This window comes from Ambystoma mexicanum, chromosome 6q (genome assembly GCF_040938575.1).
Source record: "Ambystoma mexicanum isolate Mex_15411 chromosome 6q, UKY_AmexF1_1, whole genome shotgun sequence".
NCBI classification, from domain to species: Eukaryota; Metazoa; Chordata; class Amphibia; order Caudata; family Ambystomatidae; genus Ambystoma; species Ambystoma mexicanum.
The window spans coordinates 1464387229-1464401346 of NC_090937.1; the positions used below are offsets into that span (position 1 = coordinate 1464387229).

The 14118-nt window shown below is 46.4% G+C and overlaps 1 protein-coding gene across 1 annotated transcript in view; it reads left to right on the forward strand.

The window, feature by feature from the left end:
- The window catches only part of ATOH8 (atonal bHLH transcription factor 8), a 102424-nt gene extending 89223 nt beyond the window's left edge, over nucleotides 1-13201 (forward strand). Inside the window, exon 3 of the mRNA XM_069632170.1 lies at nucleotides 9141-13201. Within this exon, the coding sequence (XP_069488271.1) occupies nucleotides 9141-9146 (6 nt within the window). The 3' untranslated portion in view covers nucleotides 9147-13201. The remainder of the gene's footprint in view (nucleotides 1-9140) is intronic.
- Nucleotides 13202-14118: the final 917 nt, after the last annotated feature.

A 14118-nucleotide genomic window follows, 5' to 3' on the forward strand; every position in this document is an offset into this window, starting at 1 on the left:
GAATCTAAGACTAGGGATTGAAAACAGTCTCAAGTTGTTTGATCATAAAGGTTGTTTGAATTTCATATTCACAGGCATTTAATATTGCCCAAAGCCATTTGATATTAGTAGCTAGTATGTGTTTTCTTCTCTATTTCATCACCTCCTGCTTTCATGCAATAAGACATATATCCTGACTATTCCCTCACGGAAACCAAGCCCACACTGGGCATCAGTTCTTGAAGTGGGCGAACATATCTTCACTGTATCTTCGCTGTATGTAATACGGCCCTTGTGGCTGGAGGCTGGAGGGTGGAGGGTGTTTGGGTCCTGTAGCCACTCCAGGGACATTATGTAGAGGTTGCCACGAGACAACAGCCCCCTGGGAGGGTCTGCCATTGCTGGCACCAGTGTTCTACTATCAGCATTATGTGCTGTATGCATTCCCCTGTGTTTGTGTGGGTCCTAACTTACACCATGATCAAGGCTGAATTCTGCAAACGTCTAGGGGTCATCAGCCTCCATAGGGTGGGAGCTTCTAGGCTGAGCACCTTCTTTTCCTGCAAAGAGTTTGCAGTCTTTAAACTGTATAGCCCCCTCCCCACATGATTGCCCATCCCACCCCATCACCTGTGCATAGATGTTAATAATGCAATTGAAAATCTTGCATCATGTGCAAATACGTTCTGTCACTGCTGGTTAATGTGTCAGTCCTTGCATCTCATCTACCACTCTATGGCACCCAAAGTTGGGATCGTGTCAGCCAAGCATGGATATGTACAGAACGTTTTGTTTCTCGCTACCAAAATGAAAGCAAATACAGATAAGTGCAGTTGCCGGTAGGACAGGCATGTACAACACCATCAGTGTGAGCTGATCGACAAACAAGCTGCCAGAGTGGCACTCTTCTAAGGACCAATCAGTAACACACTAGTGTCCCGCCTAGGACTTCATGACGCTGCTAAGGTGGCAGCCTCCGTACTTAACAAGTAAAATAACATTTTGGAAACATCAGCCTATGGTGGCCGCCATTTTGGAAGTAAAAATGACTGCAAAATTCAGCACACAATACAAATGCATTGAAAGAGTGCAAAAGGGGTGTGGTTTTGGGCGGGGAGGGTGGGAATGGGTGGAAAATCATATATATTTGCCTGAGAGATGGGCGTTGAATGGGTGGACCCATAGCCAAAAACCAAGAAAAGCCTAAGTATCCATCCTCATATGTTGTCTAAACTGAAAAGCATCGCAGACACTCATTCAAAGCCTCTGTTTGAAGCTCTTACGTTAAAGCTCTTATTTTAATGACAATAGTTTCGGCTTAAGTGTAGTGCTTTCAGCGCCACCTAATAGCCAACCAGGGGCGTTGCTAGGGGGGGGCTAAGGGGGCTATAGCCCCTGATCTTTTGGTTGTAGCCCCGGATAGAATCTCAGGAGCTACAGCCAAAAGATTAGCTAGCCCCCAGTCCCAACAGTTCCGACATCAGCGTAGCCCCGGGTCTTTTCCAGACCTAGCAACTCCCCTGGCCAAAACTAAAAATGGACATCGAGAGGACTCCTGCCTGGTAACACATGTCCTTTGACACATTTAGAGGTGCCCGGTGCTGTAGACCTCCGGGTTGTCAACATGTACATTGGGGCAACACATTTCTGAAAATTGGTGATCTGCAAAAACAGCTAGTATGGCATTTCAGAAACTTTGCAAACGGTGCAAGTGCAATTAGCAATTGGGGAAACAATTCCCCCAGTGTAAAAATCATGGGCATTATTACAGAAAATGTGCACCCGTGCCAGTGCAATTGGCACCAGGGCAAAAAGTACCCTAGAGAAAAAAATATTCTTCCAAAGCATTTTCGTACGAGGGCAATGTTTGCTGCAGTCCTAGTCCTTGGCCCTGCTGCAGAAACCCATTGAAATAATGTGTTTGGCACTAGGTAATTTTTTGGTCCATTGCAAACTACACGCACACCAGGGCAAATATTCTGTAATATTGCCCACTTGTTCTCTCAATTCATTTTGCACTGGGGAAAATGTTGTACTTGTGCTGGCACTAGGGTAAGCATGGATCTGGTATTGCTTATGTAATGCTGCCCCTAGTGCCTCACTTCTCACATTATGCATGTGTTAGATCTTAAATTCAAACTGGTACAGTACATGGATTGGGTGGATCTGGGATTATATAATTGCACCGTGAACTAGGTGGCAAGCAGTACCACCCAAATAAGACACACATTCAGTTAGGTGGTCCCAAAGATGACCAAAGCCAACACCTCACCTGAATGGTGTGCATTGGACCTGGGGTGTGTCAAAATGCACAACCACGTACTCCTCCCAAACCTAGAGCCACTAATATCCAGCGCCAACACTCTCCCTGGACTGGTCTTAGACAATGTCACCAGTTCATGAACCCTGTGCCATCAAGCAATCTATATAAGTGTTCAGCAAAAGATCTGGGTCGCAAAGTATCCGCTGCACAGTTCCCTCAAGCTCAAGACCAGGTTACACAGAACCTGAGGACAAGTCGCCATCTTGTTTAGCCATCACCAAACCCATCATTTCCTAGATGATCGGGTTGGTCCGCGGCCAAGTAAAGGTTGTTAAGCAGTGGGATGTGTTTGTACAAGTACATGCATAAGGCATGTACTGTGCTGGAAATGTTACAGAGAATACCAATGGCGTCCCTGCCAAGCATAATGTTCCAGCATCATGGTGGTCCAAATTTCTACTGACACAGAAAATCCTCAAGGGGGAAAGTTTGAAAATTAGCTGACAAGAGACACAATGCTCAACACTCAACAGCCGCACCTAGCAAACTCGTCAATGTTGAGATAAAATTAATGATACGTAACTAAATCACTTCCAGGCCAGAAAGAAAGAACTGTTCCGAGTGACAGCGAGGGACAGCAAAACTTCAGATCCCAAACAAACTGTGTCTTTATCTCGGCATTGCTCCTAGAAAAACAGAGACGATTATACACGAGTTCTCCCGCACCTTCTATGTTCCAGTCGCTTATTTGCACAGCGCTCTGTCACTTTCTTGCTAGGTTTGCTCTATAATAATAATTATTATTATCATGGTATTTATTGACCGTGGACCTAGCTCAGAGAAGCAACGGAGCGCTTTACAGAGGTATACACCAATACAGATAAATAACAGAGCGCTTTACAGAGGTATACATCAATACTGATACATAAGGGGAGGGCTTTACACAGGTATACACCAATACAGATACATACGGGGAGGGCTTTACAGAGATATACACCAATACAGATACATAAGGGGGAGGGCTTTACAGAGATATACACCAATACAGATACATAAGGGGGAGGGCTTTTACAAAGGTATACACCAATACAGATACATACGGGGAGGGCTTTACAGAGATATACACCAATACAGATACATAAGGGGGAGGGCTTTTACAAAGGTATACACCAATACAGATACATAACAGAGGGCTTTACAGATCTATACACCAATACAGATACATACGGGGAGGGCTTTACAGAGATATACACCAATACAGATACATAAGGGGGAGGGCTTTTACAAAGGTATACACCAATACAGATACATAACAGAGGGCTTTACAGATCTATACACCAATACAGATACATACGGGGAGGGCTTTACAGAGATATACACCAATACAGATACATAAGGGGGAGGGCTTTTACAAAGGTATACACCAATACAGATACATAACAGAGGGCTTTACAGATCTATACACCAATACAGATACATAAGGGGAGGGCTTTACAGAGGTATACACCAATACAGATACATAACAGAGGGCTTTACAGAGGTGTACACCAATACAGATACATAACAGAGGGCTTTACAGAGGTGTACACCAATACAGATACATAACGGAGCGCTTTACAGAGGTATAGAACAATACAGATGCATAACGGAGTGCATTACAGAGGTATACACCAATACAGATACATAATGGAGTGCTGTACAGAGGTATACAACAGTACAGATACATAACAGCGTGCTTTACAGAGGTGTACAACATTACAGATGCATAATGAGGCACTTGTCAGTGGTAACAGAACAGATATACAGCGGGGGGTAGGATTCAGAGGGGGGCAGAGGAGGGTTAAAGCTGTACTAGGTGGCGGGGAGGAGAGGGCGGGCAGCATCTAGCGAGTCAAGGGACGCGAGGGGCGACGTGATGACCTAGGTGTTGAGGAGGAGAGACTCCTTGAAGAGGTGGGTCTCGAGTTCTTTTCTGAATTGTAGGAGTGTGGGGGCGATATAAATCACCTACATACATAACCACCTGCAGATTGTCCAATAGAAATATTTATCATATTCTTTCGCTAAGGGCAAAAGCCCACAATCTGCTGCTCCTGCAACCAGTGTCCCAAATCATCTGTGGGATGCGTGCATGGAAAGTTTTAAAGCTGCATCACCACAATATACAGGAGATGGCCAGGGACCTACACACTGTTGTCCTCATTGCGTATTGGACATTTTGAGCAAAGCATTCTCCCTCCTGCTATGAGGAAGTGAAAAGACTCAGTGGATGACTGCACTCTGTGGTCAGGGCACAGTGGGTTCAATGACCAGAGGTGTACCGGGGAAAATGTGTTGCTTCTCCGAGACTCAGTGGGATCAATGACCAGAGGTGTACCGGGGAAAATGTGTTGCTTCTCCGAGACTCATTGGGATCAATGACTAGAGGTGTACCTGGAAAATGTGTTGCTTCTCCGAGACTCAGTGGGATCAATGACCAGAGGTGTACCGGGGAAAATGTGTTGCTTCTCCGAGACTCAGTGGGATCAATGACCAGAGGTGTACCGGGGAAAATGTGTTGCTTCTCCGAGACTCAGTGGGATCAATGACCACAGGTGTACTGGGGAAAATGTGTTGCTTCTCCGAGACTCAGTGGGATCAATGACCAGAGGTGTACCGGGGAAAATGTGTTGCTTCTCCGAGACTCAGTGGGATCAATGACCAGAGGTGTACCGGGGAAAATGTGTTGCTTCTCCGAGACTCAGTGGGATCAATGACCAGAGGTGTACCGGGGAAAATGTGTTGCTTCTCCGAGACTCATTGGGATCAATGACTAGAGGTGTACCTGGAAAATGTGTTGCTTCTCCGAGACTCAGTGGGATCAATGACCAGAGGTGTACCGGGGAAAATGTGTTGCTTCTCCGAGACTCAGTGGGATCAATGACTAGAGGTGTACCTGGAAAATGTGTTGCTTCTCCGAGACTCAGTGGGATCAATGACCAGAGGTGTACCTGGGAAAATGTGTTGCTTCTCCGAGACTCAGTGGGATCAATGACCAGAGGTGTACCTGGGAAAATGTGTTGGTTCTCCGAGACTCAGCGGGATCAATGACCAGAGGTGTACCTGGGAAAATGTGTTGCTTCTTCCGAGACTCAGTGGGATCAATGACCAGAGGTGTACCTGGGAAAAGGTGTTGCTTCTCCGAGACTCAGTGGGATCAATGACCAGAGGTGTACCTGGGAAAATGTGTTGCTTCTTCCGAGACTCAGTGGGATCAATGACCAGAGGTGTACCTGGGAAAAGGTGTTGCTTCTCCGAGACTCGGTGGGATCAATGACCAGAGGTCTACCGGGGAAAATGTGTTGCTTTTCCAAGACTCGGTGGGATCAATGACCAGAGGTGTACCGGGGAAAATGTGTTGCTTCTCCGAGACTCAGTGGGATCAATGACCAGAGGTGTACCGGGGAAAATGTGTTGCTTCTCCGAGACTCAGTGGGATCAATGACTAGAGGTGTACCTGGAAAATGTGTTGCTTCTCCGAGACTCAGTGGGATCAATGACTAGAGGTGTACCTGGAAAATGTGTTGCTTCTCCGAGACTCAGTGGGATCAATGACCAGAGGTGTACCTGGGAAAATGTGTTGCTTCTCCGAGACTCAGTGGGATCAATGACCAGAGGTGTACCTGGGAAAATGTGTTGGTTCTCCGAGACTCAGCGGGATCAATGACCAGAGGTGTACCTGGGAAAATGTGTAGCTTCTTCCGAGACTCAGTGGGATCAATGACCAGAGGTGTACCTGGGAAAAGGTGTTGCTTCTCCGGGACTCAGTGGGATCAATGACCAGAGGTGTATCTGGGAAAATGTGTTGCTTCTCAGAGACTCATTGGGATCAATGACCAGAGGTGTACCTGGGAAAAGGTGTTGCTTCTCAGAGACTCAGTGGGATCAATGACCAGAGGTGTACCTGGGAAAATGTGTTGCTTCTCCGAGACTCAGTGGGATCAATGACCAGAGGTGTACCTGGGAAAATGTGTTGGTTCTCAGAGACTCAGCGGGATCAATGACAAGAGGTGTACCTGGGAAAATGTGTTGCTTCTTCCGAGACTCAGTGGGATCAATGACCAGAGGTGTACCTGGGAAAAGGTGTTGCTTCTCCGAGACTCAGTGGGATCAATGACCAGAGGTGTATCTGGGAAAATGTGTTGCTTCTCAGAGACTCATTGGGATCAATGACCAGAGGTGTACCGGGGAAAATGTGTTGCTTCTCAGAGACTCATTGGGATCAATGACCATAGGTGTACCTGGGGTAAATGTGTTGCTTCTCAGAGACTCAGTGGGTTAAATGACCAGAGGTGTACCTGGGAAAATGTGTTGCTTCTCAGAGACTCATTGGGATCAATGACCAGAGGTGTATCTGGGAAAATGTGTTGCTTCTCAGAGACTCATTGGGATCAATGGCCAGAGGTGTAACGGGCAAAATGTGTTGCGTCTCAGAGACTCATTGGGATCAATGACCAGAGGTGTACCTGGGGTAAATGTGTTGCTTCTCCGAGACTCAGTGGGTTAAATGACCAGAGGTGTACCTGGGAAAATGTGTTGCTTCTCCGAGACTCAGTGGGATCAATGACCACAGGTGTACTGGGGAAAATGTGTTGCTTCTCCGAGACTCAGTGGGATCAATGACCAGAGGTGTACCTGGAAAATGTGTTGCTTCTCCGAGACTCGGTGGGATCAATGACCAGAGGTGTACCTGGGGTAAATGTGTTGCTTCTCCGAGACTCGGTGGGTTAAATGACCAGAGGTGTACCTGGGAAAATGTGTTGCTTCTCCGAGACTCGGTGGGATCAATGACCAGAGGTCTACCGGGGAAAATGTGTTGCTTTTCCGAGACTCGGTGGGATCAATGACCAAAGGTGTACCTGGGAAAATGTGTTGCTTCTCCGAGACTCGGTGGGATCAATGACCAGAGGTGTACCGGGGAAAATGTGTTGCTTCTCCGAGACTCAGTGGGATCAATGACCAGAGGTGTACCTGGGAAAATGTGTTGCTTCTCCGAGACTCAGTGGGATCAATGACCAGAGGTGTACCTGGGAAAATGTGTTGCTTCTCCGAGACTCAGTGGGATCAATGACCAGAGGTGTACCTGGGAAAATGTGTTGGTTCTCCGAGACTCAGTGGGATCAATGACCAGAGGTGTACCTGGGAAAATGTGTTGCTTCTCCGAGACTCAGTGGGATCAATGACCAGAGGTGTACCTGGGAAAATGTGTTGCTTCTCCGAGACTCAGTGGGATCAATGACCAGAGGTGTACCTGGGAAAATGTGTTGGTTCTCCGAGACTAAGTGGGATCAATGACCAGAGGTGTACCTGGGAAAATGTGTTGCTTCTCCGAGACTCAGTGTGATCAATGACCAGATGTGTACCTGGGAAAATGTGTTGCTTCTCAGAGACTCATTGGGATCAATGACCAGAGGTTTACCTGGAAAATGTGTTGCTTCTCCGAGACTCAATGTGATCAATGACCAGATGTGTATCTGGGAAAATGTGTTGCTTCTCAGAGACTCAGTGGGATCAATGACTAGAGGTGTACCTGGAAAATGTGTTGCTTCTCCGAGACTCAGTGGGATCAATGACCAAAGGTGTACCTGGGAAAATGTGTTGCTTCCCCGAGACTCAGTGGGATCAATGACCAAAGGTGTACCGGGGAAAATGTGTTGCTTCTCCGAGACTCAGTGGGATCAGTGACCAGAGGTGTACCGGGGAAAATGTGTTGCTTCTCCGAGACTCAGTGGGATCAATGACCAGAGGGGTACCGGGGGAAGATGTGTTGCTTCTCAGGGACTCATTGGTATCAATGACCAGAGGTGTACCGGGGAAAATGTGTTGCTTCTCAGAGATTCATTGGGATCAGTGACCAGAGGTGTACCGGGGAAAATGTGTTGCTTCTCAGGGACTCATTGGTATCAATGACCAGAGGTGTACCGGGGAAAATGTGTTGCTTCTCCGAGACTCAGTGGGATCAGTGACCAGAGGTGTACCGGGGAAAATGTGTTGCTTCTCTGAGACTCAGTGGGATCAATGACCAGAGGTGTACTGGGGGAAGATGTGTTGCTTCTCAGGGACTCATTGGTATCAATGACCAGAGGTGTACCGGGGAAAATGTGTTGCTTCTCCGAGACTCAGTGGGATCAGTGACCAGAGGTGTACCGGGGAAAATGTGTTGCTTCTCAGAGACTCATTGGGATCAATGACCATAGGTGTACCTGGGAAAATGTGCTGCTTCTCCGAGACTCAGTGGGATCAATGACCAGAGGTGTACCTGGGAAAAGGTGTTGCTTCTCCGACACTCAGTGGGATCAATGACCAGAGGTGTACCGGGGAAAATGTGCTGCTTCTCCGAGACTCAGTGGGATCAATGACCAGAGGTGTACCGGGGAAAATGTGTTGCTTCTCCGAAAGGTTGAACATTGATCAGGGAGCACCAAGAAGATTTGAATCAAAAATTCTACAAGAAGAGATTGAAAGACTTTCATATGGGTTAATTGTAGGAATGAATGGAGACGCACGATCGGTCAGAAGATTTTCAATCTAATCTAGGTGAGACTACTATAGATTAGGAGAGAATGCACCTCCCCCCAATAATGTGTGATTATTGAACAACAGGTCAAGCGAGTAGACTTTTTCAGAAGGTCACTTGAATGAGAGCCAAGGCACAGCTGGAGAATATGCCATGTGTTACTGTAGGCCAGGACCTATGCTCCTGCCCATACCTGCATTCAGTGTGATTATTGGCCTTGTAGCTTTGTGTTGTCCTATGCAGAAACTGCTCGCAAAACACGTTGGCTAAACAACTGTAGCATGTATTTGCAAGGAGATGTCAAATGGGTAATTGTAACTTTTTTTGTTTGTTTCTTTTTAGGAATGATGTATGTGAAGGCCGAGTCAAGAGAACTTTGAAACAGGGTTTCTTCCCTCTGCAAAAAAATGACATTGTGCATGTGGAAGATCGCCGGCCGCTTCCGGCAGTGACAATTTGAAGCTGGCGTTCAGCCGAAGGACTTCTTATCCCACTGAAGACCACGCTGCGCTTCTGTGGCCTTCAGGCGAGCCAGCCTTGCAGACTATGTAATTTATTTAGCACTTGCCCCCTTCCTGCAACTAGCAAAACTTTGCTGTGACTCTGGATAATAATCAGTTGCCCTTGTGCCAAAGATCTGGCAGAACTTTCACACTTTCACAACTGTGCCTTTAGGAGTATTTGGTGAGTTCCAAAGACACAACCGATGTGGCAAGAGCGGCACCGCTCATCTCCTGGACAGCTGCCCTTTCCGGACTTCAGCCACAAGCGAGCCAGTCTTGCCCGTCCATTCCAATCATATCATCAATGCATTTGAACCAATATTGATCGTAGGCGGTGATACTGTGAAGATTGCATCAACAGAAGTCCTCCGATAAAGTTTATTGCTATGACAAATCGAAATGACTATGCCGGTTAACTAAATGTACATGTTGGAATAATCTTGCCTAAAAGATATGTTATTACTCATTTCTGTACATACCATTATCCATAGAAGATTAGACCCCACGGCATGACGTGACAAAATATGTCTTTCCATGATTTGGTACATGTAGTCCAAAGAGTGTATAGGAATACCTCCGCCTTGTGTTAAGATGCTAGGGGCATTTAGTGTCAATGCTAACATGTGCCCCCCCAGGTTTGGTCTATTTGATGTGTTGACAGGTTGTACCAGAAAAAGTCCATTTGCATTTCTGCAAACACATCATGCATCTGTGTTGTGTAAAGAGAGCGATGGGCAATCTTTAGTGTAATTGTCTGAGGGTGGGGCTGTGCCACTTGAGGTCTGACTAGTCTATTCACATATCGCATGGTTACAAACACAGACTTTTCTAGCTTCTGGAAAAGTAGACTAATGATAACTGTCAAGCTGAGAGCCCTTCAATAGCTAAATCCGAGAGAAATATACCAGCGTTGGAATTGAATGTCCCTAATATCTTAATACAAGATGGAAGTATCCGAATATGCACAGGATCACGCTTTGTAATAGTGATGTGCTATTTATACATATAGCGCTTTCACCAAAGCGCTTTACATCAAATGTTCACCCAACCGAAGTGTGTACTCGTTTATCAACCTCAGAAGGCTGAAGGTCGGTCTTGCCAGGATTTGAACCTGTGACCTCCAGATCACAACAGCAAAGGCTGAACCCGCTGGGCTCCCTATCCGGCTTGGACTGACACGTAACACATTATGGTAGAGACATCATTTGACATGTAGTCCTTTAAAGCACACCTGCCCCTGTGAACAGTGTAACATCATATTCATTAACATACATTAAAGAAAGTGTCAAGTTGCGTTGCACAACGCGCCTCCCCATCGGACAGCTGTGTGCATGCACAAACACTGTTTACTGGTGCTATACAAAACACAATAAAGTATTGAATCCTCCATTGTAAAGCTCACACCATGCATTTGCAAACTGGCAAACTGCCTGCGTTCGCCTCCTTTCCTCGCTGATGCGACCCACGCTGAGGGTATTTTGGGGCTCCCGGAAGCAGCAAGCTTAGCTAAGAAGGCCAGCAGCATTTTGAGGGGGCTGTCAAAGAGCCCCCCGTTCCTAACAGTGCAGAGAGGAAACCGGCATCTAATGCATAGCGCCACTTTCAGACCTGTCTAGACACTGTGCACACAGCAGTGCTCCATCAGTGCTGCAGCAGGTATGACATCGGGGTGCAATACACAACAGCATGTTTCCAGTCGGGCCTTAACACCAATAACAGCCTTCGTAATAACCGGGCCTTAAAAGATATGCCCAAGTCAAAGGTTTTTCTTAATTGTGCAGTCATTTCTGAATCTCACGTTAACAGTGCCTGCAAGCTACAGCGCCTGAATCCACGCAGGCTCAGGCGCAGTGTTTGTGTGAGTGTATTTGTGCACATGCACAATAGCCAAGAGGCAATGGAAGTGGCAAATGCGTGTGGATGAAAGCACCCGCTATGTTATGCAGTGGAAAGGAGCATTGCCCCGTGGCATTGACTCCAAAGTGCCATCAGCAGCGAACTCAATGTGTGCCCTCCTTTAGTTTTGGCTAATGCGTGGTGCTGTGAGTGCTGCCTCTAAGCTGAAACTATTTGGCATGGCAGTGAAGATAGGTTGTGTCCCTCCTGGGCATCCCATCCCTCTCCTGTGTGTATTGTTAGGTTTTGTTTACCCACCTGTTGACCGCCCATGTCCAAGCTGGCTCTTCAGTCCATGACCTGCCCATCTACAAACATAACGCCACCCCCTGATTCTCTGTAAGCTAGCTCTGTGCCTTAAAGGGGGTGCCGTTGCTAGTTCTAAACAGCCTTGTAAACGGTCATGGCTTACATGCGTATGTAAACCAGCTCCTGGTGTGATTCAAATGTCTTCAACCAAGTGTGCCTTCGCATTTATCAACTCGGGTGCAAAACATTGTCCAGTACCATGCGAATGTAGGACTCTACTATTTTATGCATTGGTGTGGGTTAAAGGAAGCATTGGGTTGAACTCAAGACACAAGTGTTTCAACTAATAGTGAGTTTATGTGATAATAAGTCTGACATTGCATAAAACGTACCTTCAGTGCTTTAAGTGGGATGTGATATTGAGGAAGGGCCCGGCCAGGGGCGGGGCTTTAAGGTAGTGGCTTCACAGGCGGCGAGTGGACTTGGGTAAGGGCCACCTCCCACCTCTCCTTTTGCTCCTTAATTGTGGCGTCAACCCCTGCCAGGCATCCGTTTGCTGCTATCATCACCCTGTCACATGGAATGCGATAGTGATGGTGCTACGATCTTTAGTTAAGGGATGCCTGGTGGGGTTCGCCGCTGCAAAAAGGAAATGCAGCTATAATCCAAGGTCCTTTTTTCTAAAGCCTGAAGCTCTCGCGCATAAGGCGCGAGAGGCTTTAGGCAGTAGAAAAAAGTGTTTTTTCTCCTAGCAGCCTGATCAACCGTACAACTAGGGGACGTTAGTGAGCCCAGCAAGGACCCGTCTCAGTTGCCGATGATATGATATGATAGTTTATTTATATAGCGCCTATATACAATGTGTTTCAAAGCGCTTCAAGGCAAGGGAAGGGAACAAGGAAAAATACAATGACATTCTTACAGGCCATGAACAGTAAGGATGTGAAATTAACTATCATACTCGGCCTGACGCCATTTCAGATAGTGCAAGAGCTAAGACTTAGATAAGGAAGGGAGGGGGAGAGTGGGAAGTAAATGGAAACAGGCAGGCGACAACCGTACTAGGCCTGATGACATTTCTGGTAGAGCCAGAGAAAAACAAAAGGTGAGGGAGAGGGTGCAGAAAGGGAGGGGAGGAACAAAACAAGCAACTATCTGCCCCGGCTAGCCATGTCCCACTTAAAGCCCTGATTACCTGGTTAGAAACATTTTAGACGAATTTTGGAAACTATTACGGAGTAAGCCTTGCCAGTATTGCTTCAGATAAATGAACATAATGACATGGTATAGTAGCTACAAAAAAATGCATGGCCATATGTTTAGGCCTGAAAGATGCGCGTCTACAACATGGGTTTACTATGTGAACGATGTACATTTCCGTAGTCCACTTTCTCTATCATAACATGACAATTAGCAGTGGATCTAGGTTGACAATAGTCAATACAACAGTCTTTCTAACAATGAGATATGTTAATAGTGTGCCTACAAAATAAAACATGTGTAGTAACTTCCAAAGTTCATAAATGTGTAGATAGCACAAAAAGACCTTGAAGTAAAAACAGCAGGGTTGTGGCAATTCACCTATTCTATCAGCCGGAGGGTGTGTAATCAGCCATGTTCTCGTGCAGAAAAGGCTTCTGGAGGGTGGTGTTGAAATGAATGTATTTGAGGGCACTAATAATGAAAATACAATACTGTTCACCTTTCAATGTGATGTCGCAATCCATAACACTATAATAAAGAAATAATATACAATGTGTGGCTCTTGACTGTCAGTGACATACTGGTGAAGCGCCGATTGCCAACCCCCGAACTCATAAGAGCATTGACCCACATTCGGGCAAAGGTAAAATGCAGATTCACGCTTGCTTTGGGCGCAAGCAAGTTTTCTTTACAGACATTCCATTTCCTAATTTCAAGGAAATTCTGTCATTGTGGCACGAACATTCTGTATTGATTCTCAATATTCACCAAAGGGGGAACAGAATGATGCCGAGTTATCTAAGTGTCACATCTCCCGAATCACCACTGGAGTAGCACAGACCCACCTCCCCATTAACTACTTTGTTCTGAAGACGTTTTCCAGTGAAACATAGAACTCACTCCCAAGTAGAGGGGAAGATTTTAGGAGATCGATGGCTGGCTATAGCTAGACTGGCTGCAACAAAATGCCAGTATGGCCACAGTATAACATGTATCATGCTTGCCCAGTACAAATGTCATGCCACAGTGAGAAATAGGTATACTGACTGCACCAAAATGCCCATTTAGCCATGTAATCCCACTTATACTGCTTGCTTGATTAGAGATTACCAGTAAAAAATGTCACACTAAGAAATGGTTAGACTGGCTGCACCAAAATGCCATTCTAGCCACGTATTAACACTCACTGTTTTGGAACAACACAGGGCTCTTGCACTAAGCTGGGTCCTCTGTTTGCTTCCCCAGACCCACCAGAAGGGGGCAGTCCCCACTTTCCTTCTAAAAGTCGACATGTCTTGACCCTCCAGGTGAGGACAACTCACTCAGTTCTGGCAGGCCTTTCAGTTCTGAAGCCTCTGTGGCCTTCATGTCAGGTTCCTTTTCTATACCGGTAGGCAACCCGGAGATCACTGCATCATGTGCCATTATAGTAGGCACATCATCAGTGGTCATTGGGTCCACTCCCACAT